The sequence below is a fragment of the Mytilus trossulus genome, chromosome 4 (genome assembly GCF_036588685.1).
Source record: "Mytilus trossulus isolate FHL-02 chromosome 4, PNRI_Mtr1.1.1.hap1, whole genome shotgun sequence".
Classification (NCBI taxonomy): domain Eukaryota; kingdom Metazoa; phylum Mollusca; class Bivalvia; order Mytilida; family Mytilidae; genus Mytilus; species Mytilus trossulus.
In genome coordinates, this window is record NC_086376.1 from 71,085,637 (window position 1) to 71,109,722 (window position 24,086).

Genomic DNA, 24,086 nt, shown 5'->3' on the forward strand with positions numbered 1-24,086 from the left:
TTTGTAGTTATTGATCTAAAAGTCTTATTAATAATTAGATATCAGAAGATGTGGTATGAGTGCCAATGAGAAAACTATCCATCCTAGTCTCAATTTGTTAAAGTAAATGGTTATAAGTCAAAGTACGGTCTTCAACAAGGATCCTTGGCTCACACCAAGCAGCAAGCTATAAAGGGTTGTAATAAAAATGACTAGTGTAAAACCATTCACACAGGAAAACCAATGGTTTAATCTATGTAAAAAATAAGAAACGAGAAATACTTATGAACCGCATCGAACAAACGACAACTACTAAACATTAGCTTCCTGATGAAACAACTAAACATCAGTTTCCTATTGAGTTGCATGAAACACTGACTCAACAACACAAGCAAACAAGAATGAAGACAATGTTATTGCTAAACTTCCAAAGAGCATGAAACAGCTATATAGCAATGATTGATTGACTGTTGGTGTTTTACACCACTTTCATGATATTGGCTATAGCATTGTGGCCAGTTCTTGTGGAAGAACGCCTAAGGTATCAGTAGACTACCACTACAGGGAGATAACTCTGTAAAATCAGCTAGACGTTATATTTACATTTTGTTCTTAAGGAAATAAGCTTCCCAATGATCAAATTTAGTGTTAATCAAACTGCTATATAACCAGTGTAATACTCCTGATAAAATGGTTGGTTCAAATTTTTTGAAATTTTTATATTTTTGTCAAAGAGTCAAAGTAAATACTTTGTCAAAGTTTTATGAAAATTAAACTAGCCAAATTAATTTGAGTGAAAGTGTTGGGTACCACCTTTAGCCTTGAAAATTGGCAATCATATGCAATTAAGATTTGAGTCACACATTATAAAGTGATGAGAGCATCTTACTTATACTTCAACAAATTTAATGCTTAAAGATAGCGCAAAATGCCCTAAGTAAAAATTGTTAGGAAAACATACTTACATATAAAATCAATTCTAAAATTAAGTGCTAAAACATAAAAACACAGCAAAAACAAGAAAAAGATATCAAGAAGTTAAATCAAATATGAATGCCATGGGACATGCTTATAATTCCCAAGTTTTTGTCTCGTTTTACCTTGACGTCAACAATGCATTAGTTTGTGATAAGGTCTTGTTTATGGTGAACCACAAATGGTAGGTCAATTATATTTGGTATGCAATTGTCTAAGCATTGGCACATCTCATTTCCATGGAGATTATTTGGCCCTACCGCCTTAATCCTTGGAAATTTTGCTAAGTTAACATGTGTTAGTTTGTGATTAGGCCAGTTGAAGGGAAATCATTAGTGACGGGCCAATTTTAATTGGTATTTAGTTGCATACATGTATCAAATAAACCATGGGTGTCTTTCCCTCATTTTTTCGTAATATCTAATCACAAAGTTCGTGCGACAAAAAAAATTACAATAATTGATGGACCAATGTATGGTATGGACATGCAAATACAGACTGTCATACAGAAAACAGCCTATATTACATACATTACATAACCTAGATGTTCATATAAACCCAATACCAAGGCTATTTCAGTACTCAGCTATCCAAAAATGAATTTTATTGCACACCTAGCTCTCATATTTGAAAAATCCACAGGGGACAAAATGGGAAACTACAAACCTAACAGTGGAGTGCTACCTTAATGTGAAATTTTTCCCCTCCTGCCTCAATTTTTAGTATATTTTTGATATGTTCTACTAGCTGTAACGATTAAAATGGTACCTTAGTTTTTAAAATTGGTTCAGTAATAAAGATTTTATGAAGGTAAGCAGTTGATGTTGAAACGCGACAAAAAGTGATTTGAAAATAAATAATGGATCATAGTGAAAACTTCAAAGTCTGTCTCATTTTTGGGGTAAATTTCTAAAAACTTAAAACAGCCTATATTACATACATTAATACATAACTTTGCTGTTCATATAAACCCAATACGAAGGCTATTTAAGTACTCAGCTATCCAAAACTTTATTTTATTACACACAAGCTCTCATATTTGAAAATCCACAGGGGCCAAAATGCGAAACTACACACCTAACTGTGGAGAACTACCTAAAAGGCATGGAATTTTCTACTTGACTTTCCAGTCATGTCAAATATCTTGATATTTAAAAATCATCTGTTGACTGAAATAACATTTTAATTGATATGTCTGACAGGAGCCGATTCATAATAATTCATGACATCTAACAAAAAATATCAAAATCTTTATTTCTGCATAAAAAATTGTAAAAATAAAATGTCTCCAATTGCATTAATCAATTAACAATAAATACTTCAAATTAATAATTATTAACAAATATATCTAGATAAAATCAACCAAAAATAATAGGAAAAGGTAGAATAGGATTTCTTTTAAAGCTCAGTTATTTCAAAACAATGTGGATTCATTTATTTTTGTGGATTGGTTAAAATTTTATTTTTGTGGATACCGAAAAATATTTTATCATGCACCAATACCCTTAAAATTCAAGGAAATTCTTACAAAAAGGTATCCTATGAAATATAATGGTAATGTAAATTTGGGTAAAATAAGACCCATATTGTCAGCAAGTTCCACATACACTTATCAGAAATTTCATTCAAAAAAAGTCCAGCTTGCTCCAAGTACCTTTTAACTAAATATGGACAAAAGCTATTACATTTTTATGAAAACAGAAAAGAAATACTTCATTTTATTATTACAATGATATTACTGGTATCATAAGTAGTCTATAAATCTATCCTTTCAATTTTTTAATCTAACAAAAGAGAAAACAAAGAACTTATATCCTACCTTCTCCTTTTTATAAAAAATACATATTTAATTTTTAATTACAATTTATCACAAAACATTAAAAAACTAGCAAAATAAAATGACATCCAACCTTATTTGTGGCAGACAGGGACAGTACCTGTGTTTCCTACCAAACCAATTATGCATATATACAAATTTAAGATACTGTAGATTAATTTATGTTCGTGTGTACCAATTTTCATGGTTTGAAGAAAACTTGCATCTACGTGGATATTCAATTTCGTGATTTTTGCAAAGTGCGCACACTTTCCATTGGAAAAAATATTTAATATTCGTAGAACATTTGAATTTGTGGTTCCCCTGTACCCAGGAAATCAAAGAAAATTGGTATCTAACGAATATTAATGAATCCACTGTAGTCTAAGAAAACAATGTGAACTTCCTCTTAAACTAGTGCTGCAATTTCCGAGAATAATAAGCATCCTTAGTATTCATTATTACAGGATAATGATGTACTTAGCATCACTAAAAGGGGATAATCATGTATGAATATTATCATAGAATTGCTGTATTGTTCATGTTGATCCAAATGTGTAAGTGGCATTCTTTGAAATTATTCTCACTTGGGCATGTATTTCATTGAAAATCCTGATGATTTCTTAAAAAAGTTACTAGATTCATAAAATCTGGCAGCTGAAACTTAAACAATGTATTCAGTACCATATTTTGTGTATCCCAAAAACCTAAAAATGTTCCAACTTTAGCAGTAGAAACTTTAAATCCACAGTTTAACAAGCAACTGATTATGGAGTCCAATCAGAAACACCAGAGACCTAATTGAACTCTTACAATTGAACACTTTTTATGGACTGCCATAAGACACCAAAAGTGCTGTATCTTCATGTAAAACCTTAATAATATATTGAGTAGTCTAGTCTGAACACTTAGTTTGCAAATAAAATATCAAATGAATTAAAGATACAATCAGTAAGGCAGTTAAGTAGTTCATCTGATTAAAATATTCTGGTTTTCAAGTTATAATTTATGGCTCAATGGTTTCCCATGACGATACTGAACACCATGTTTTTTCGTAACTGTCATCACAGCACCATTATTGTCATCAACTTCAAGTAAGGTCATAAATCCTTTGACCACTTCCTCTACTCTGAAATAAAAATAAAATTCTATAAGATAAATAAACCTTCTATAACTAAGGCTGTTGCCAAAAGGTAGCGAATTATGACAGATAATGTCACACCCAAACCATAATACACCACAATAATCACTGGGGTAAAGCTGATGACCGTAACTGCATTCACAGTCATCCCAAGATGTCAGCTGAAAAATTAGGTCAGTATTTTTATTGTCTGTTAAGGTGTTTCTACATCATTTTCTTTACAAAGCATACCTTGATACGATGTAAATTTATAAAAGATTCACACGGAAGTCGCAAATCTCTACCGAGGAACGTGTATAAAACGGGAATTTGGATTTGAAAAATTCGCTAGGACGACCGTAAATCATAATCAAGATGACCGTAACAGGATTAGCGATTCATAACAAGGCTGACCGTAATTGGTTAAAAGATGACCGTAAATTGTTAAGGATGACCGTAATTTATAAAGAATGACTAAATTTAAAAGAATGACCGTCAATTGAAAGAAATATCCATATTTGTATGCATTTTTTTTTGTTGAGTTTGTCGCAATAGGGGCTCGGTTAGTTCTTTTTAACTATTTGGCGTGTTTTGAGTTTATATGAAAATGATAGTAAATAGTATAAACGATGTTGTGAGTAGTTTTGATTTAAATGGACACTAGAAACAATAGACACTGCAAACACTAGGTGATTTTAACTGAGTTGACCGTATCAAATGAAACTCGTATGTATGTTTATTTTGCTATCTTCTGCATATTTAAAAAAAATGCAACTAAAAAAACAGGTAAGTTAGTTTTTTTTTCTCAAACATAGACTTTACATAACTTTTACATATCTAAAGGTCCTGCCATGCTTAAAGGTTTATGTACCCTTCTGTAGCCATTTTTGTACGATTTTTATTTAAACATCAACTGTATCAAAACTACAGATATAATGAATAATAGATACAGTCCATTTTGAACATATACTTGATGCAAAGCATTATTATTTACTGTTGCATTGCATTTAATTGAAAAAGAGTACTTTGTGGTAAATTAACCAAGATTTTTATAGAAAATTCACAGCCTTTAATAAAGAGATTTTTGTTATAAAATTTGAAACATAGATTACTCACTTGCTTTTCTATGCTGTGCTAGTGTTTATTTTTTACAAAAAGGTCTAACCAACCTGTAAATTTCAAAATACCTCGTGCAGAGTAACTAAAGTCGAGCGCACCCAAAAAGCTGTACTTGATTTGGTCCATATTTTTATTTGTTCTAACCAATAACTACATTAATAAACTTGTTTTAAGGAAATCAATGCTAGCACTGCATGCAATAATCCTATATCTATCGGTCATCAAATTGCCAAATATGATAGAACAAGGATAAAGGCTGTGGAATTTCTATAAAATTTCCATATGTTTAGCATTGAAGCAACACAAGGGTACATAATCCTTAATACGTTCCTAGATGCATCAGTTTGTCTGTTCTCTTAATAGATATGTGTGTGTAGAAACGGCCATATTTTTCAATTCCCTCAGATGAACCTTTAACATTATGAATATCCGGTAATTGAGCCCATCCCAGTGTATGGTAGTTGAAACGATATAATATAAATGGGCCATTTGGCTGTACATCCATTGTCTCTTTGGCATTTTTATAAAGCTGTATTTATTATATAGAGACTTTAAGTTAATAGGAATCTCAGAAATAAAAAAATCTTTTGGTTTGTAGTTGGATGCTACATATGACGAACCGTGTATTTGAAGCACGTCTTATTTGTGTCTACCATTATGATAATGTTATCTTATAAATACGTCTTACACTAAATAACACGATTAATTATTTGATACAAAAAAGGTAATACAAATACGGATATTTCTTAGAAATGACGGTTATACTATGAAAGTTACGGTCATGATCTTTCGAAATTACGGTCATCATTTCACCAATCACGGTCATCCTTTCGAAATTACGGTCATCATTTCACCAATCACAGTCATCCTTATTATATGTTACGGTCATCTTGAAAATATTTTAAAGATGATTTACGGTCATCTTAGCGAATTTTTCAAATCCAATTTCCCGTTCTATACACGTTCCTCGGTAGAGATTTGTGACTTCCGTGTGGATCTTTTATAAATTTACATCGTACCAATGTATGCTTTGTAAAGAAAATGATGTAGAAACACCTTAACAGACAATACAAATACTGACCTAATTTTTCGTCCGACATCTTGGGATGACCGTGAATGCAGTTACGGTCATCAGCTTTACCCCAGTGATAATATTGCACACTTACATTAGGCAGAGTTAAACTTTTTTTTTTAACATTTTGATAAATGATTTTATTTAGATTAAATTTTCATCATTCTTGTTACAGGTTAGATATAAACCAATAAATATTCTATATAAATTCTTAAAAAAAAGTTGAGACAATAGTCTTAAATACCAAGAACAAAGCTTAGACAGTTTCATTGTATCTACTTACGTATTAACCCCTGTTGCCTCTATCAGGTGTAGAGCCCCTTTTTTCTCCTCTTCACTGACCCCTGGTGGTGGTCCTTCACCCTCATCTGACCATTTCTTATCAAACATGGTGGTATCAGTAAAGGCTGGACATAAACAAGTATATCTCATCCCTCTTTCTTTGTTGGCAGGATTTTGCTGTAGAGAATAATCATTACAATATTTTATATGGTGAGCCACAACAGAGCATAAAATCAATGCTAACATGCATGTAAATGTCTGTTAGTAGCTTGTTTAATACTTCACTTAAATTTTAGGTGCTAGCTAATGAGACTGGTATAAGTTTGAAGACAGAAAAATAGCAAGTCTTTGTCTGCAAGAAGTTAACAACTAACTCTGCCACATTTGCAAGTGTATGTCCTGTGAGTGTTTGTAGAGAATATTATGTTGTCCTGTGGCGCTAACGGGAGTTGTAAGTGTAAGTTATGTTGCCCTGTACATATTTTAGTTATTTTCCTGTTATGTTGTTGCCTTATTGATGTAAAGCCGCATCTTGCTTATTCATATCTAATGTTTTTTTTGTTATTTTGACAAATTGGTGTTCAGTGACAGACAGCAGATTTTTCTTAAATCTATTCACAAATCTTTAGACCCAGGGTGTTTTTACTGTACTTCTTGTAGAGATATACTCACAGCAACACTCCTTGTATATCCTACAATACTATATTTAGAAGCTACATAAATTGGCATGTAGAATACTGGAGTTAAACCTAAAAACAAATTGGTGAAATTACATTCTAGAAGTTATAGTAAAGGAAATAAGATTTGATATTGTTGCTGAATTATACTGTGAAATTCTCATTTTCTATCTGCAAAGACTTATATTATCAAGTAACATGAAATATTCCTTAGATTAATACAGCATGTATCATATAGTCATTACGAAATTGAATGTCGCTGTGTTTCAGCTAGCTCTCAGTATAAATATATCAACAAATATAATGTCAATCCATGTTAAAATTAGCATAGAGCATGGCATGCAAGAATTATTTCTAATTATATTATTTGAATCCTACTTTATCCTTTCTTACCTGCAGTAGAAGAAATATTGACTACAACCCCTCCTTGTCCTCCAGATTCCTTACTTAAATAGTGTGTAGCTAACTGTGTCCCCTCTATGACACCTATCTAGGGGAAAAGAACAGAAATGTACACATACATGTATTACATATAAGATAAGCATCATAAAATAGTTGATAAAACTATATATAGCTGAACGTCAAAATCAGGTTTTATCTGTTTCCTCATGTTCAAAATATGATGTTTGTAAAAAACATCCATGCAAAGATTGTTAGTATACCGGTAGTCATGCACTGCTTCATATATTTTTGCAACAAATTCAGCATTGTTTCAAAAGACAATGCCATTTAAATCAATACATGTCAGTTATTAAATGTTAAAGAGAAAAAAAACACATATTAGGTAAGTTTATAAGTTTAAAATAGTTTTAAATGCTCTTAGTGCTTATGTTTTGTACCTTAAAATGTAAACATAGCAGATTGTATTGTATAATTTTACATTTCAAACATTTTGTTGGCCAAAATTGGTTTTCGGCCCATCCTTATTACTGTCCTTATTCATTCCTGTTAAGTAATCTAAAAATATATCTATAGATGTGACTTGTAAGAATGTTGTGCAATGTAGATTATGTATGCCAATACTCATAAGATTTATGTCATAAATCTATGAACATAATTCTTTTTTTTTATATAAAAGATTAAAAAGAGTTTTTACTGCTCTTCACAGAAATTTACAAACTTATTTGAAAGCTTATAATATCAAGGCCGACTCCATTATGTTCAAAGATTTTGAAAATCTACTGTTGTTTGCTAGAATTTGATGATTTCCATAATCACCATTTATTTTTATAGAACTTTGCAAAATAAAACCCAGTTGAGGATTTAGCTCGAAGAAATAATCTGGTCACAGAACAAGAAATAACTTCATGAGAGAAAGTGTTAAACAATTGTTTATCAAAAATAAATTATACTCACTGAATTAACCATCATTGTTTTTCTCACATTATCTTCTGTAAGAAGCCCTGCATTATTTACCACAATATCTAATACACCAAATTTTCTTTTTGCTTGCTTAAATACATCTGAAAAATATACTTATAGTGTAATATGAGGGGGCTGATGGGTTAATTTCGTTCTTCGTGATCGAGGATGTTTTCATTTCGTGATCCGTGAAAGATGCCAATTTTTATCGTGATCTGTGATTTTGAGGAAATTAAGTCGTGATTTGGTAATGTTAATTTTTTGTGAATTGTGATTGATATTTTTTGTTTTCCGTGATGAGGACCCCCCATTAGGCCCCTCTAATATTTCATGTCATGGGTTTGATAGGATCTGAAGAAGGTTCACATAATTGCTCTAATTTATTTAAATCTCATAGAGATGTATCATGGAAGATATAGCTACATCAAGCCAGCAACATAAGGGTTTTGGTTCCTTTCCTAAAATCTTTACCCAAAAGTAACAGCAAACTAACATCTTCAAGTATACACCAAAATCTTATGTTTGTATATTAATATATTAAACAATTGATATTCAACCAATTCCATGTTGTGTGTGAACAAATAAATAAATATCCTGAAATGGTGAATTGTGTTGACTTGTGTGTATGAGACAAACACATTTGATTTATCATCAAAAGTTCTAAATCAAAGTTTTGCTTTTAATAAACTGTGACATTTTTAGATATCATATTATTATGTGGCACCCAAAGAGTTGATTTACATAATACATTCCTAAATCTAAAAAAAGGGGAGAGATCAGATTTGTCTTTAGTTTACCCCTCTTAAATGGTTAAGAATTATTAATACACCCCTCCCCAAAGGCATTTTTATTTAAATTTTGAAACAAATGAAAAAAACTTACTTTCAAAACTATCATGGTCTGTAACATCACATTTTACAAACATTACATTGTCATTACCAAAGGTTTTCTGAAATTTGTTCAGAGTTTTAAATCCTTCTTCTGAATCTATATCACATAAACATACCTGGAAAATAGATGGGTTTTAATTAGTTGTAAGGCAAACAACATGTATTCTTGTGTATTGTTGACCCAAAGAAGAAGAAGAAGATTTCAACTATGTATTGGCTTCCGAAACCTACACAAAACACCTTACAAATATAGATTTATTTTGTCTTCAAGCCATTGTTCCACTACTAAATTGTCTATTCTTCTTACCAGCACACTTGGTACAATCAAAAACCGGATAATAAATTGTTCAAATAAGGCCTTCGAAAATAGTGGAATTAATTACTTTTGGAGTGTCAAGAACTCTTTGGAAGTACTTGATAAATTGCATGCATTTATTGGTGATTTTGAATCTGTTTAAAGTTTTGATTTTTCTACCCTACCCTGTATACCACATTGCCTCACATTCTCATTAAGAAAAAATTCACACACCTAATTAAATGGGCATTTAAGAAGTCAGAATGTAAATATATATGTTCAAACTCTTTTAGGTCATTTTTTAGTAGCAATAAACAAAAAAACTATGTCAATTGGACATGCTTTGATACTATATCTCCCCTTGAATTTTTACTAGATAATATTTTTGTTCGCTTTGGAGATTCTGTATATCGTCAGGTTATCGGAATTCCAATGGGGACTCAATGTCAACCACTTATTGCGGACCTGTTTTTGTATTGCTGAGTTACAATTTGTGACAAAAATAAGCAAAGACACATCGAAACAACATCTGATAAACAAATTTAATAATACTTTTAGATATTTGGATGACATTTTGGCTCTCAATAATGACGACATCAGTATGTATACTAAAGAAAATTATCCTGTTGAGTTTACTTTAAATAAAGCTAATACTAACAATGACCACTGCCCTTTCCTCGATCTTGATATCTATATCACTTACTGAAAGCTAAATACTAAATTTTATGATAAAAGAGATGATTTTTCATTTCCTATCATTATTTATCCATTTTTAGATGGTGACGTTCCCTTGTCATCATCTTACAGTGTTTATATATCTCAACTTGTACGATTCGCTCATGTATGTAACAATGTTTTAGTTTTAACGAGAGAATTTTATGTATTACTGAAAAATTATTACACCAGGGTTTTCAATATCACAAACTAGTCAAAACATTTACTAAATTTTATCATCGGTATAAGGACATCATTGGTAAATATAGCTCAACATGCAGACTTCTTATATGTTCAGGTATTTCACATCCATTTTTTTATGAAAATATTCTTTTTAAAGCACAGAGGTATTCACCTCAGAAACTAACAAAACCTTTGAATAGACTTATTAAGAAGCGAAATAGTTAATATACTGTCGTCAGGTCATTAAAGATTGCATATTTTGGCGTTAATATTGATTCACTTATAGGGTCTTTGCATCGGAACTATTAAAACACATTTATTCAAAAACCAGTTGTTGGCATGACACGGGTATTGTTCTTCTCATATATGTTATGATGGTATGATACTATACCCCTAACTGGAAGGATTGTGTCTGATGTGCATATGATGAAATCATAATCTTTCAGTCAGTTTAATTGAAGTCTGGAGCTGGCATGTCAGTTAACTGCTAGTAGTCTGTTGTTATTTATGTATTATTGTCATTTTGTTTATTTTCTTTGGTTACATCTTCTGACATCAGACTCGGACTTCTCTTGAACTGAATTTTAATGTGCTTATTGTTATGCGTTTACTTTTTCTACATTGGCTAGAGGTATAGGGGGAGGGTTGAGATCTCACAAACATGTTTAACCCCACCACTTTTGGAATCTGGGTTCGTTCGCGCCCGTTCACATTCGCACCCACTCATGTTGGCCCCCTTTCACTTTCGCACCCTACATGTTCGCGCCCAATCTTAATTGGTTTTGTGTTTAACAACTTTGTAAGCATTAAGCAAGTGTATTCTCATAAGTGTAATTGTTGTCATTGTCTCAAAATAAAGTGAGACACCATTTTTTTTTGGTGTTGAATAAATTTTAATCATGTTTTGGATCACAGTGTATTGTTAAAAAAAATAATAATCCTTTCTAAATAAAGTGGGATTCTGTCAACGTTTAATTTTGTGTTGAATAACTCTTAATCATGTTTTGGTTAGTGTATTGCTATTACTTTGTTTCATTGACTTGTTTCAAAATGAAGTGAGATTCTGACTATGGTTTTTTTTTTGTATGTTGAATAAATTTTATCATGTTTTGGGTATAATCAAAGGGTATAATCAAAGGGACCAAGCTGTTAAAAACAATTATCTTTTGTGTTTTCCTTTAAAATCTTTATTTTCTTTACCCATACCAAGCTATAAATACATTCAGTATTTACACCAAAGCAATTTAAAATAACAATCAAGATTTTCCAATTATTCAACTGGAATTTGAATTAAAATTGGGCGCCAACGTGTAGAGTGCGAACAGACCTTGAGTGCAAACGTGCAAGGTGCGAACGTGTAGGGTGCGAAAGTGTTTTGGGCGCCAATGGACCTGATACCACATTTTTGCACCTGTCCCAAGTCAGGAGCCTCTGGCCTTTGTTAGTCTTGTATTATTTCAATTTTAGTTTCTTGTGTACAATTTGGAAATTATTATGGCGTTCATTATCACTGAACTAGTATATATTTGTTTAGGGGCCAGCTGAAGGACGCCTCCAGTTGCTAGAAGATAAACATAACCGTTGACATTATAAACCCTCTCCCCCTTTTTTCCAACCTTAATTGTTGAATCTTTTTCAATCTAGAATTATCGACGTTGTAGTTAGTCCAATATCCATTTTGATCATAATCTTCTATTTTTCAATACCAACGTTCTCGAAGTCGAATTGTACAGTCGGTTTAATTTGTAAATAACACGAATTTACCTTCCCGCTAGCCTTTAATATTGCTTCTGCATATGCTCTACCAAGACCTCTGGCGCCTCCAGAAATCAGTGCTACTTTGCCCTTCAACTTCATCTAGCGGCTGTTGTTATTGTCAAGTCATAAACAAAAAAAGAAAAGAAAAAAGAAGGTAAGAGTTTGAAGTTCAATGTTTTGTGCTATATTTTGACCTATCTGATAGTGTCTAATTGTGATGCGTAGTAGGGACGACAACGTTGGTTTTCCGTTTCTTTCCATCATCTACCTATATCAGAAAACTGTATAACGATGGTAACGATTTGTATAGAAAATAATTTTATACATGTTTTATTGTACCATTATAATTATATTATTTATTTATGTATATCTCAGCCCTGAGTGTTCTTTCGTTTATTTGTCTGTAATTTCAAGTAAATCCCGTCCCGACGGAAATGTTGTCATTTTACTACGGCGACATTTCTGCTAACATTGTCATATGAGTGGGAGGTTTGGCTAGTCATGAAACCAGTTTCCATCCATATATTTTTTTTTCAAAATGACTTGTATAAAATCAGGCAGTTGTTATCAAATAGTTCGTTTATGTCAGTGTATGAATTGTCACGGCGTTTTTTTTAGCAGCACTGTGTTTCTGTAAATGAGGCAAATGCCTCATGTTGGAAATTTGAAGAAGAAAAAAATTGAAACAAAAGCTTGTCTTCATATCAAATTGTTTTCACGGCGAGTGTCTTGCAAGAAGGAAGTTCTCTTCACTCTCTGATGTCGCCCCTGCATGTTTTTCGTGACCTATGTTTCTAATTTACTTTTAGTTTTCAGTGTTGATGGTCTATTGTTTGTAGTTATGTGTCTTATCTGTACCCGGGTTTGTCTTTTGTTCATTTATTGTCCTACTTTATGACTATAGTCTAAGTGTTGATTTTCTTTTGTAAATCTAGTAATTTTGTGTAAAACTTGAGTTTTCTTATACTGAAGGACCTTTTGTCTAATTGAAAAACTACATTCAATTGTAAGAATATTTGAAATTAGATCTACGATGACGGGTGAACGGTTGTGTGGTTTTTGGCAATGTTGCATGTCCACCGATGTCCAGACATTGTGCGAGAAAATATTTTAAGAAGATACGATGCTACTGGACACAGAAAAATTGGTCGTTTTTTCATGGAGAATTGAATTTGTATTAAAGAATACAAAGCTGGCTCTCTTTATTGTAGATAAAACTAGATAGCTGACATGGGTTAAATTAAAGTGAGACCACCAATCTCACGGTATCAAATCATTTGGAAAAAAAAACAATGTATTGCCATATATGACCTTTTACATCGAAGCGCTTGCAATTCAGTCGTGTTCAGACCCTTTAATATAAAATAAAGGAATATGGAGTAAACGTGCACGGGACTTAATCGCACACAAAGTCAATACATAGAAAAAAATACAAATTATCTATACTCAGGGTTTTTATCCCTGTTCTTCGTCTTGATAGTCGCTGGCCTGAGGGTCTTCAGCAATGAAAGAATCATTAATACCATAAAACAAAGTCAAGATGGTCCCTAATGTCGACTTAAGCGGTACGTAAAGTATAACACTGCACTGTCACTATATCTAAATTCAGTCATAAAAAAAATTCTCCAAAGTCTAAACAAAATACAAGACAAGAACAGACAGGTCTGGTATTAAAATGATTATGAGAATTACGATTTTTGCTTTATCCTACATATCGGTCTTTTGATGTTGTCCCTTAAACCTAAAAGTTTTTATTCACAATGAATCTATATATTTTGCTTTGAGACCAGAATATTGTCGAAAAAATAGCTAAAATTAATTGCGTTTCAGAGTAAGAAAGAGTCCGAGAAACGGTCAGAATGCACGATTTTGCGTCAATTTTTTCAGAGCTTCTGGGGGCCTTGAGAGGCCTCAAGACCCTTCGCCTCGCTTCGCCTCGCTTCGCTCGGCGAATATATTTTGCCTCACTTTTAAAAGAAGCTAGTTACAGCCCTGCTGTTATGCATAGTCCGTTGTTTTCCTCTTTCTCTCGGTTTTGGTTTGAGACCCGGCATGATTTGTTTTCGCTTATTCGATTCATGACTATCGAACATGGGTATAGTACTGTTGCTTTTATATTAAAGATATATAGCCATCTCAGGCCGTGTCGCAGCATCTATCACATAAAATAAAGGATACAAAGGAAACAGTTAAATCTGTTTCATATCAAGATATGTATCTATAAACTGATTAAGAAAAAAAGATCGGTTGATACCTAAATAATGACAAGACAAATGATTTCGCACTTTTTAAGGTGAAATTTTGATTCTGTGTAGCAACACTTCATTCATAAGCGCCAACGGATGGGTGATTTACATCTCCCAGTTGATAAGATATTCCTGAACGGCTTACGCAAGTTCATGCTTTGTATGTAAAGGATTACTGCTTAGAAAGATATTGCCCCAAGGTTTCCAATTTGAGTAGTCAAATCCCTTATAGAAATTTATAGAGTCCATGCATATTTGGTTGAACTTTATAGAATGTTTATGTCACAGATGAGGACGGATAGATATGTTCCGCTTGTTGTAACCACACCCTGTTCTCTCTCCCTCCATTGTGATATTATAGCCAGACTATTTGCTGGGTATTAAAATGAAGATTCAAGTCGGTATAAAGTTTAACAATTTAATAAACGATCCAACAAGAATATAACGATGTTACAATATTGAGTCCGGTGTTCACGGTTTAAGAACCTATCCAAAAACTGAATATAAATTATTTTTAAGAAGTATATAAAACATAATAACATAAAAATACACGTAACAACGGATTAAGCAATTATTGTCCATTGTTCAGATAATCTGCTAAAACTGTCTTTGACACGTAGATACGAAGTCCATTATCGGATTAGTAGAAACATACATTTTAAACCAAAAGATAATTGTGTAAGAATATTTGAGCTAAGAATGACAATTGAAAGATATAGTAATTAAAGTCAGAAAGATGATAGTCCAACTAATTAGAGTGCTTCTCGTCCGGTCATAATATTGTAACGTGATCGAGGGGAGGTCAACACCGACACAGACGGACGGACATAGCCATCTATGGCACGACAATATATCCTGTGGTAAATTCCCAGTAACTAAATAATACGGTATTTATATATACTAGTTTATTAGCAAATGTACATTACTTCAGACACATTGACAAAGTTAGCTACAAAGTTTAAACATATAAACTTTAAATACAAGTCCTCCAGAATCAACTGATTCAAGACTTCAAGGAATACACATCCTTACAGTATCACAGCTGATACACAATCTCCCAGTCTCCCGACTAACTGACCTTATCATAGAGTTTAATTACTTCATCTCTAGACAAACAAAATAGGCATAGCTAATTTTATTACCCTACACACCAGGACATCTTTCTGGTCTTAATCACATCTGACAGTTCAACTTTAACTGCAGATAATAAACTAGCAACTTGTCAAATTAGCCTTGCGTCATTAATTTTCTCTGTACACAAATAAACAGTTATAAAGCCAAATTAACTAGAGGTCAATATTTACAAAACATTAAAATATTACATTGCCTCCTTCTTTGAAAAACATGTGTCTCACATGTAAACAAAAATAACTTTAACTTATCAAAGTATGGAAGACCACTTTTTAAAAATAAAACAAAAAAATATGCAATAAAAATATACACGAAAAATCAATATATACCAAAAAATAATTTCAACATCTAAACAATAAAATAAATCAAAATAACTCAATCATAATCCTGAAAACATGCAATATTCATTTCAATTTAAAATGTTCATAACTTCAACAAAGTTCTAATCAGGCACGTATCTGTTGGGTGGACGATGCATGCACACGATGTCCGCGACCGTTTTCAATATTGTCAGTTCGAAAATTAGACTTATCACACTGTTCATTTTCAATCAATTCATTGTCAGACTCAATGTTATTTTCTTCGATTGCGGTAGCGTAAGACTCAGTGTCTCTTTGAATTACAGTTTTAATTAGCCAATTGTCAAAATCTCCATGATACGGTTTAAGTCTGTTGTAATGAACAACTCTTGGTTTTGATGATTCTAACTTTTGAATCTGGTATACCAAGTCACTAACACTGGTTGTGTTGAAACTGAATAAATGTTCTGGAATGTCTTCTCTTGTCGAATCTCGAGAATAAGCTGACTCCTTAAGTACTGTTACTGCTTCACACGGCTTTTCAATAGTTGTTTCATACACCTTAACAGACTTATCTGTCGCGTTCAATACTTTCATCGGAACGACATCTGATGCTGAATTAACCACTGTTTTAGCCAGCAGGAGCTGATGCTTCTCAACAATTTCATCTGAAACCACTAATATGCTACGTTCTGGAGCATAACCAATATCAATAACTTTCCCCGGAATAATCTGCTCGACACCCGGCGGAATAACTTTTGTCTCTGACACAGCAACCCGACAACATCGCACACCTTGTGTATTCAATACTGCACAAGATATCTGTTCTTTGTTAACAGTCATGGTATTGTTAGCCACATCAATGCAACACGTATTTTGTTTCATGAAGTCATAACCAATTATACAGGTTATATCTGCATCTATATCTGCTACCCACACATCGTGTGTGAGAAGTGTCTTACCAATTTCAACATTCATATTACCGATTCCTCTTACTTTAAGTGGTTGACCGTCAGCAAGTTTCATGTTTGTTTGTGTTGGACGCAACACCACTTTGTGTCTATCGGGCAGAGAATCGTATACCTTACTGTTCAAAATTGTCACATTTGCACCTGTATCTACTAAACATTGAACGTTTGTACCTTGAACTTTACCAGGAATATACATTTCTCCACCGTCACTCGTAACGTTACCGGTTCTGACTCTGTCTCTTTGTTCATAATTTCTGTTTCCTTTGTCATGTTTAGGACAATTTCTTCTAATATGGCCTGTCTCTCCACAAGTCCAACATCCTCCTTTTCCCGGCTTGTTGTTATTGTTGTTAAATCCGCGTCTCTGTTGACTCATATCGCTCTTCAGAAACTGAAGCTCATGTCGAAGTTCTTCTATCACATCAGTCAGTGTTTTAATTTGACCAGACACTTCTGAATTTTCCGAAATAGCAAAATTTCGAACACTTGAAGGTTTGTCCCTTTGTTTATCCGCAATATAAAAAGCCTCAAGCTCAACAGCCAACTTAACTGCATCATCGAGTGTCTTTGGGTGAGCTTGCTGTATACGCAACCGTGTATCCGCATCATCTAATGCATCAATGAAATGATCTCGGCTCAACATCTGTTGAAGTTCCAGTTGAGCTTTTGGATATGCTTTACGGCTTAGTCTCTTGATATGTTGCGCCAATTCGGGCAATTCCTGATCTCTTCTTTTACGGATATTCTTAAGCTGCACACGGAAAAGCTCTGTTCTGTTTTCGGTTCCAAATCTACTTGTTAATGCTGAACATATCGATTGATAATCTTTACGCTTTATCGGATCAATATCGGCTAAAACACTTTGCGCATTCCCACTTAGACTTGTCGCAAGAAACATTGCTTTCTGATTATCCGTCCAACAATTTAATTCGGATATCATTTCAAACTGAATTTTATAATCTTCCCAAGGAATAGAACCATCATATTTAGAGGGAGGAACAACTGGCTTTTCAATTTTCATACTCTTAGGTGAATGTGATCCTTGATTACCAAAAGGTTGGAACACGGATGGAATCGCCGATCTTCTCGGAGTCGGAGCACTTGAAATTTCTTCCTGAAGAGTTTCATACTCTTTAGTTAAACGCTGAATTTCTCTTTGAGTTTCAATCATTCTAGGCGTTGAAGATGATATCACAGTTGAACTTAATCCTAATCCCGTATCCATTGATACTTTAGGTCTTGCACCTCCGAAATATATTTCTCTATCAGAAGAATCACGTTTATCCATTGTAGAACAATTTAATTACAGTTACTTTATTTACCCACAAGAAATATATTCGCTATAATCCTCTCACACCCACGTTTCCGGAATATTACTATAAATCCACTGATTATATAATTAATCCATATTAATATAATATCCACACCGCTGCCACCAAAAAATGTAACGTGATCGAGGGGAGGTCAACACCGACACAGACGGACGGACATAGCCATCTATGGCACGACAATATATCCTGTGGTAAATTCCCAGTAACTAAATAATACGGTATTTATATATACTAGTTTATTAGCAAATGTACATTACTTCAGACACATTGACAAAGTTAGCTACAAAGTTTAAACATATAAACTTTAAATACAAGTCCTCCAGAATCAACTGATTCAAGACTTCAAGGAATACACATCCTTACAGTATCACAGCTGATACACAATCTCCCAGTCTCCCGACTAACTGACCTTATCATAGAGTTTAATTACTTCATCTCTAGACAAACAAAATAGGCATAGCTAATTTTATTACCCTACACACCAGGACATCTTTCTGGTCTTAATCACATCTGACAGTTCAACTTTAACTGCAGATAATAAACTAGCAACTTGTCAAATTAGCCTTGCGTCATTAATTTTCTCTGTACACAAATAAACAGTTATAAAGCCAAATTAACTAGAGGTCAATATTTACAAAACATTAAAATATTACAATATTACCGAATGAGACTCACTTTATTTTTACCTAAACAACGATTTGCACATACGAAGCAGAAACATCTTTCCCTTGTAAGAGCGCCTGCTTACACATTGGTTTGTAATGTTGTTGTTCTACTGTCTTCGTGTCATTTTTCTAGTTGGCCATGATATTGTCTGTTGTTTTTTTGTTGACTTTTTATTTTTTTTATGACTCTGGTATCGTCTCTATTTCTTTTTTTTGTTAGTTTTAGGAGGTAGCAATGTGTATATATCATGATCGTATAGATTTATGTTTCTTTATGAGCTTGGCTTTCTTTTTTAGAATTTTCTTTAGATTGAATGTCAATCGTGGAACATCTTTACGAGCATAAAAGTGATGTGTTTTTCAACTCACTCTATATATAGCTGCCTAGATCTAGCTGTAAGAGATTAAATTATAACAGAGTAATTAAATGTAACAGACTGGTGCTGCAGAAAGTATCAAAGGAAACACTGACTTGACTGATGCACACCGGGTGAAGTTGACGGATGTTATTTTCATTATATCAGTTATTACTTCCTTATATCCATGGTGATCGAGCTATTTGATTTTATGTAACAATAGGCTATAACCGGATAAACAATGATTGACATATCATATGATAAAATACTTGTGAAAGGTCTTACAAGTTTAAAGGTTTCTGAGCAATTCGTAACCGTGAAAATAAACAGAGAAAAATAGTAAGTTTATTTTTTTTATGATATTTATATTAAGATTTTAGAATTCAATTGTAGTTCCGGTTTGCAATTGATTATTAAGAATGAATACAGAAAAAAAGAGATGTACGAATTACGCCAATGAAACAGCAACCCAGGCGGCGACAAAAATGACATTAACAAATCTTATTCAGTCGACGGAGAATTGTTTAGTCCGACTATAAGTCAGTTACATGTTTTTTTTTATATATTATTATTTGTAAAAGCATCATCTAGAGGATAGAGAATTGGTAAACCACATGTACTCCTGGTTTGACTTTTTGTTACTAACTTGATGTTTTCGTATTTGGAAATGTATCACAGTTAATTTGTATTTTCAGTTTATTAATTTTGATCGCTCCAGGGGCAGATGCAGGAATTTTCGAAGGGGGGGGGGTGCAAAACATATGTCCCGATACAAATGCATTGATCGGCAAAAATAAAGGGGGGGGGTGCGCACCCAGGCCCCCCCCCCCCTCTGGAATCGCCACTGCGCTCCTTGTATCTTATTTGTGCTTGTTGACTATCTTTAATTGTATGAATTATACAAAACATTAAACTATGATTTTAGTTTTGTTTTAAACACCTATAAACTGGATTATTTAAATAAAAAGTTCCAATAACACCAGTCTATGTTCATGCGTTCTTGAATTCAATTAGCGAGAGGTGTATTACGCAATAAGCATGTTCAGCTATAGAAAGAAAATAATGTCTGGTCAAAGAGTGAAATCGTTTGTAATTTGGATTCAGGTTTTAGTATGTTATGACTATATTATAGAGTTTGATATTTTGATTAAAAAAACTTATGTGTATTCTTGTATAAATAGAACGCATTTTTCTTTCTATCACAGCAATCAGAGTATATTCATGACGTCATTCAGTGTTTTGCTGTGTTTGTCTTTAGTTTGCGCAACTCAGTCTTACACAGAGGAATCGAATGGATGTAGATTTCAAATCGAGGACGAGTCGGCTGAATATTTTACGAAATGGGTCAAAATACTACAGGGAATGCTTGCACATATAAAATTCATATTTTACCACAAACCGTTCAACGCGACGGACGAGGTCCTGTTTCCAGACAGATGGATGTGGACATTTGTACCTCCTGGAGGAGGAAAGTTTTATATTTCATGGCCTGTAGACTATTTTGTTTATTCGTTTGGTCTACTCGACACGCACAGTCTAAAATATCCAGTCACCCTCTATGTTCAAACAGACCCTGAAAACTGCAGCATTCTTTTCGGTGGTAATCACACTATTCATGAACTAAGCAATGCTTTGTATAACATGTCAGAATCTTACCTATTCAAACTCAATGATCTTTATGAGTACAGTTATTGGTGTTATATAACAACAAACTCGAAGTTTAGAGACTCTACGTGGTATATGCTTAACCAATACCTAGGTGTTCCGCTACAGTTGTTTGGGTATAAATGTTGCCGTAATTTCGTGGAGAAAAGGAAAGCGATTTGCGACATAAGAAACGAAAATATCTGGAATATTTATCAACTCCTGCCATACTACATTGGAATAATTGTCATGGCGTATTTCCCTCTTGTTGTTGTAAAGATAGGTAAACACGCCATCGATTCTGGAGAAGATTTAGAGAATTCAGGTACCCAACTGTTGAGTCTAGATACTAAAGATACAGATTTTCTGTTTCTTAAACAAAGGGGACCGATATCAATTTCCAAATTATTGTTTGGATTATTCGGTCTTGGGGATAGGCATCCGCTCCTTGTCTCAAGAATTAGAAGAACATTGTTTGTATTGCTCACTCCGATCATTGTGTACGTATTTCTCCTTATATACCATGGACTTGGACAAGACCTCATCAAGGAGATAGTCAAACATAAAATACCGTGCGGTTTCATGTCACTTCTCGGTGGATTCACAGAAAGCAGGGATCTGTTCCTGCCAATGTTTGGTGGTCCAGTAATATCCCTTATCTTATACAACATTGTTGGAATGATTGTGATATTGGTTCCCGTAGATCTTTCTAAAATTTTGGAACTAGGTCTACCACCGGACACAAAGCCATTTTCAACTCTTCTTATGCTAGATGTAGCTACTATAGAAAAATTCTCTAAAAAGCAATGCCGAGACTTCACTAGATATAGAAAAGTATATTCAGTGATGCGAGGATCTATTTACATGCTTATCAATCCAGTCTTTTTGAAGTTCATAACTTTATTTCATGTACGTAGATGGAAATCCATTATGATGGCTTTATGCAGTTGCTGTAACATGCAAAGATGCTTGGTGTTTCTTGTTCGTGTGCCATTGTTTATTATTTATATCTTTTGGTGTATAGTTGAGACCCTGTTACTGTATATATTCTATGGGTTTCCAATTTTTCTCTTTATTTTTTCTGTCGTGCGAGGATATGTTCGTTATTTCAAGCAATCAAACAGGAGGATACCAGTAGTATCCAGTATGTGTGCGATCATACTATTTCCTCTGTGTTGTCTTTTCTATTTCTTTATGCTTATTATCATAATTCTACAATCCTTCACTATCATTGGCTATTTTATATTTTTTCTTTATTTGTCATTGATTGTTTTCCCAAGTCGTTCTTTCGGATTTATTTATTTTGTCATAATGTTTATTTTATTTGTACATACTGTTGTGAAAGAATTTGAAAACGAGTATCAAGCATTACTAGAGTTGACAATCAAAGCTTCGGAAAAACTTGTTAAAGTTAAAATTGTTAAAGAATTACTCGACGGCAAAGCTAAAAATAACAGAGGATGCTGTGCAACTGAATGTTTGGCCTTGACAAACACAATTCCGTTAGGAATGTCTTATGAATCGTTGTCCATTCAGTATGGATTTCAAAATGGCGAGTATATGTTGTATAAAGGACAGGTGCCCGGAGTCAGAAAAGATTTGTTTGAATACGTAATTGACAAATTTCGACCCGTACATATAGCATTTTTCCATATTATAATTCAGATTCTGTGTGTGCAGGTACTTGTCTTAGTCTCAATTATCTTTATTTCAAGATACATTAAAAACTTTACATCGGACGAGTCCAATGAAGTCCTGAATGTTATGTCCGTTGTCGTCGTTACCATGTTCCCAAATCTTATTCGTCTGCTTTTCGTGCGCTTGCACAATAAAAATGTCCGAAAAAGGAAAGTCAGACAGACGGTAATGGACTTCTGGGAAAAGAAAAAGAAATTTGCAATAGAGAATTAAACATGCTTCTTACTAAGTATAATTCAAATAAATATTTCAAACTTTTCCAAATAGAAGAATCGTTCGAAAGCCGAATTTATCTTACTTTTTTAAAAGTATTTCTTACTGAGATCCCTTAGAAGATAAACTCACGATTTAGTGTGTAGACAAGAAGGTCTAGGCCGTGACTGACTAATATATAGACAAGGAAATTCACCGAATGATACGGCGAGTTAGAAAGATATGTTTATCAAAATGTCATGATACATTCGAACTTTAGTCTTTATATCTATTAAGCTGTTTTACACTCAAATTAAAAGAGGGAACTAGAAATGGAACTATAAACACGAAAAGAAAATGGTTTAAAAAAAGAGGTACAAGAATATTATAAGGTTTGTCCATATTTTGATAAAACTAAAAGTTGAAAATAGAAATGCAACTAATATCAAATATGTAGGAAGAAGAATTTTGTCTAATGAAAAAGGAGAACAGAAATTTAAGGTTTAATCATATTTCCCTTATGTGTTATTCCGTATATGCATTTCTTTACATTCCTATACCTCTATTAAAAGTAACCTCTTTCATTCCTTTTTGTTTTTTAGTACGCATATTGATTTAAAAATGGACATTTTTGTAAATGATTCTATTGTAAGATAAAGTGTCAGGTAGTATATATATACATTAAGTATTATTTCCTCCAATATAATGGATGTAAGAATTTCGTTGAATATATATGGTTAGTTTTATTTTTAACCTGCCCAAATCTTTTCGTTTATTAAAATTATTATGTCATATTCCTTTGTATTATACTATTTTCTACGATGTAAAAAAGGCGATGTCTAGACGAACAAAAGATACTTGAAATAACATTTACTTTAGATTAAAGTATGTTGTTCCTGTGTCGTTATTAGTATCATATAACGGAAATTAAAAAAAAAATGGTGCATTAGTTCTTTCACCTATAAGTTTACCCAAAGTACACAATAGAAATCGTGTTGATTTGCTGTTCTTCAACTTGAAGTCACTACATTGAACACCAGAAGCTCATACGGCATTTCCTGAAACAATTTGTCCTATCGAATCAATAATTAATATATAAAAGTCTAATTTCTTTATGCTGATCCAACAATTAGGCGAGTTATAACCGATCTGAATTTTAACCAGATTGCAAAATCAGATAGGAAAATAATTATTTAATAGTTGACAATGCTAGTTTAAATGAACAAAGCATGAAATTCAAAATTAATGATAGTACCAATGATTTGTAGATTAATATGCATATCCCTGGTGTGCTTGACCATTACAGGTTGG

The 24,086-nt window shown here is 33.0% G+C and overlaps 2 protein-coding genes across 2 annotated transcripts; one reads left to right on the forward strand and one right to left on the reverse strand.

The window, feature by feature from the left end:
• Positions 1 to 2,288: 2,288 nt before the first annotated feature.
• LOC134715871 (15-hydroxyprostaglandin dehydrogenase [NAD(+)]-like) lies at positions 2,289 to 12,466 on the reverse strand. Its single transcript, XM_063578398.1, has 7 exons — positions 12,249 to 12,466; positions 9,285 to 9,408; positions 8,397 to 8,503; positions 7,434 to 7,530; positions 7,036 to 7,112; positions 6,365 to 6,540; positions 2,289 to 3,899 (listed from the first exon to the last, which is right to left on the reverse strand). Exons 1-7 carry the CDS (start codon positions 12,339 to 12,341, stop codon positions 3,770 to 3,772), a joined length of 804 nt encoding a protein of 267 aa, XP_063434468.1. The 5' UTR covers positions 12,342 to 12,466; the 3' UTR covers positions 2,289 to 3,769.
• A 6,944-nt stretch (positions 12,467 to 19,410) lies between these two features.
• On the forward strand, positions 19,411 to 23,351 carry LOC134715872 (uncharacterized). Its single transcript, XM_063578399.1, has 2 exons — positions 19,411 to 19,580; positions 20,447 to 23,351. The coding sequence occupies exons 1-2, from the start codon at positions 19,483 to 19,485 to the stop codon at positions 22,794 to 22,796; spliced, it is 2,448 nt and encodes an 815-aa protein (XP_063434469.1). The 5' UTR covers positions 19,411 to 19,482; the 3' UTR covers positions 22,797 to 23,351.
• Positions 23,352 to 24,086: the final 735 nt, after the last annotated feature.

What these genes read in the sequence shown, in the direction of transcription:
- LOC134715871 (XM_063578398.1), bottom strand. Translation starts at nt 12,341, where the DNA reads ATGAAGTTGAAGGGCAAAGTAGCACTGATTTCTGGAGGCGCCAGAGGT. An exon ending in AAACAATGATGGTTAATTCA is followed by an intron (nt 7,531 to 8,396) that starts GTGAGTATAATT and finishes CTTTTCCCCTAG; the next exon opens with ATAGGTGTCATAGAGGGGAC. An exon ending in GAGGCAACAGGGGTTAATAC is followed by an intron (nt 3,900 to 6,364) that starts GTAAGTAGATAC and finishes TTTTTATTTCAG; the next exon opens with AGTAGAGGAAGTGGTCAAAG.
- LOC134715872 (XM_063578399.1), top strand. Translation starts at nt 19,483, where the DNA reads ATGATTGACATATCATATGATAAAATACTTGTGAAAGGTCTTACAAGT. An exon ending in AAAATAAACAGAGAAAAATA is followed by an intron (nt 19,581 to 20,446) that starts GTAAGTTTATTT and finishes TTTCTATCACAG; the next exon opens with CAATCAGAGTATATTCATGA.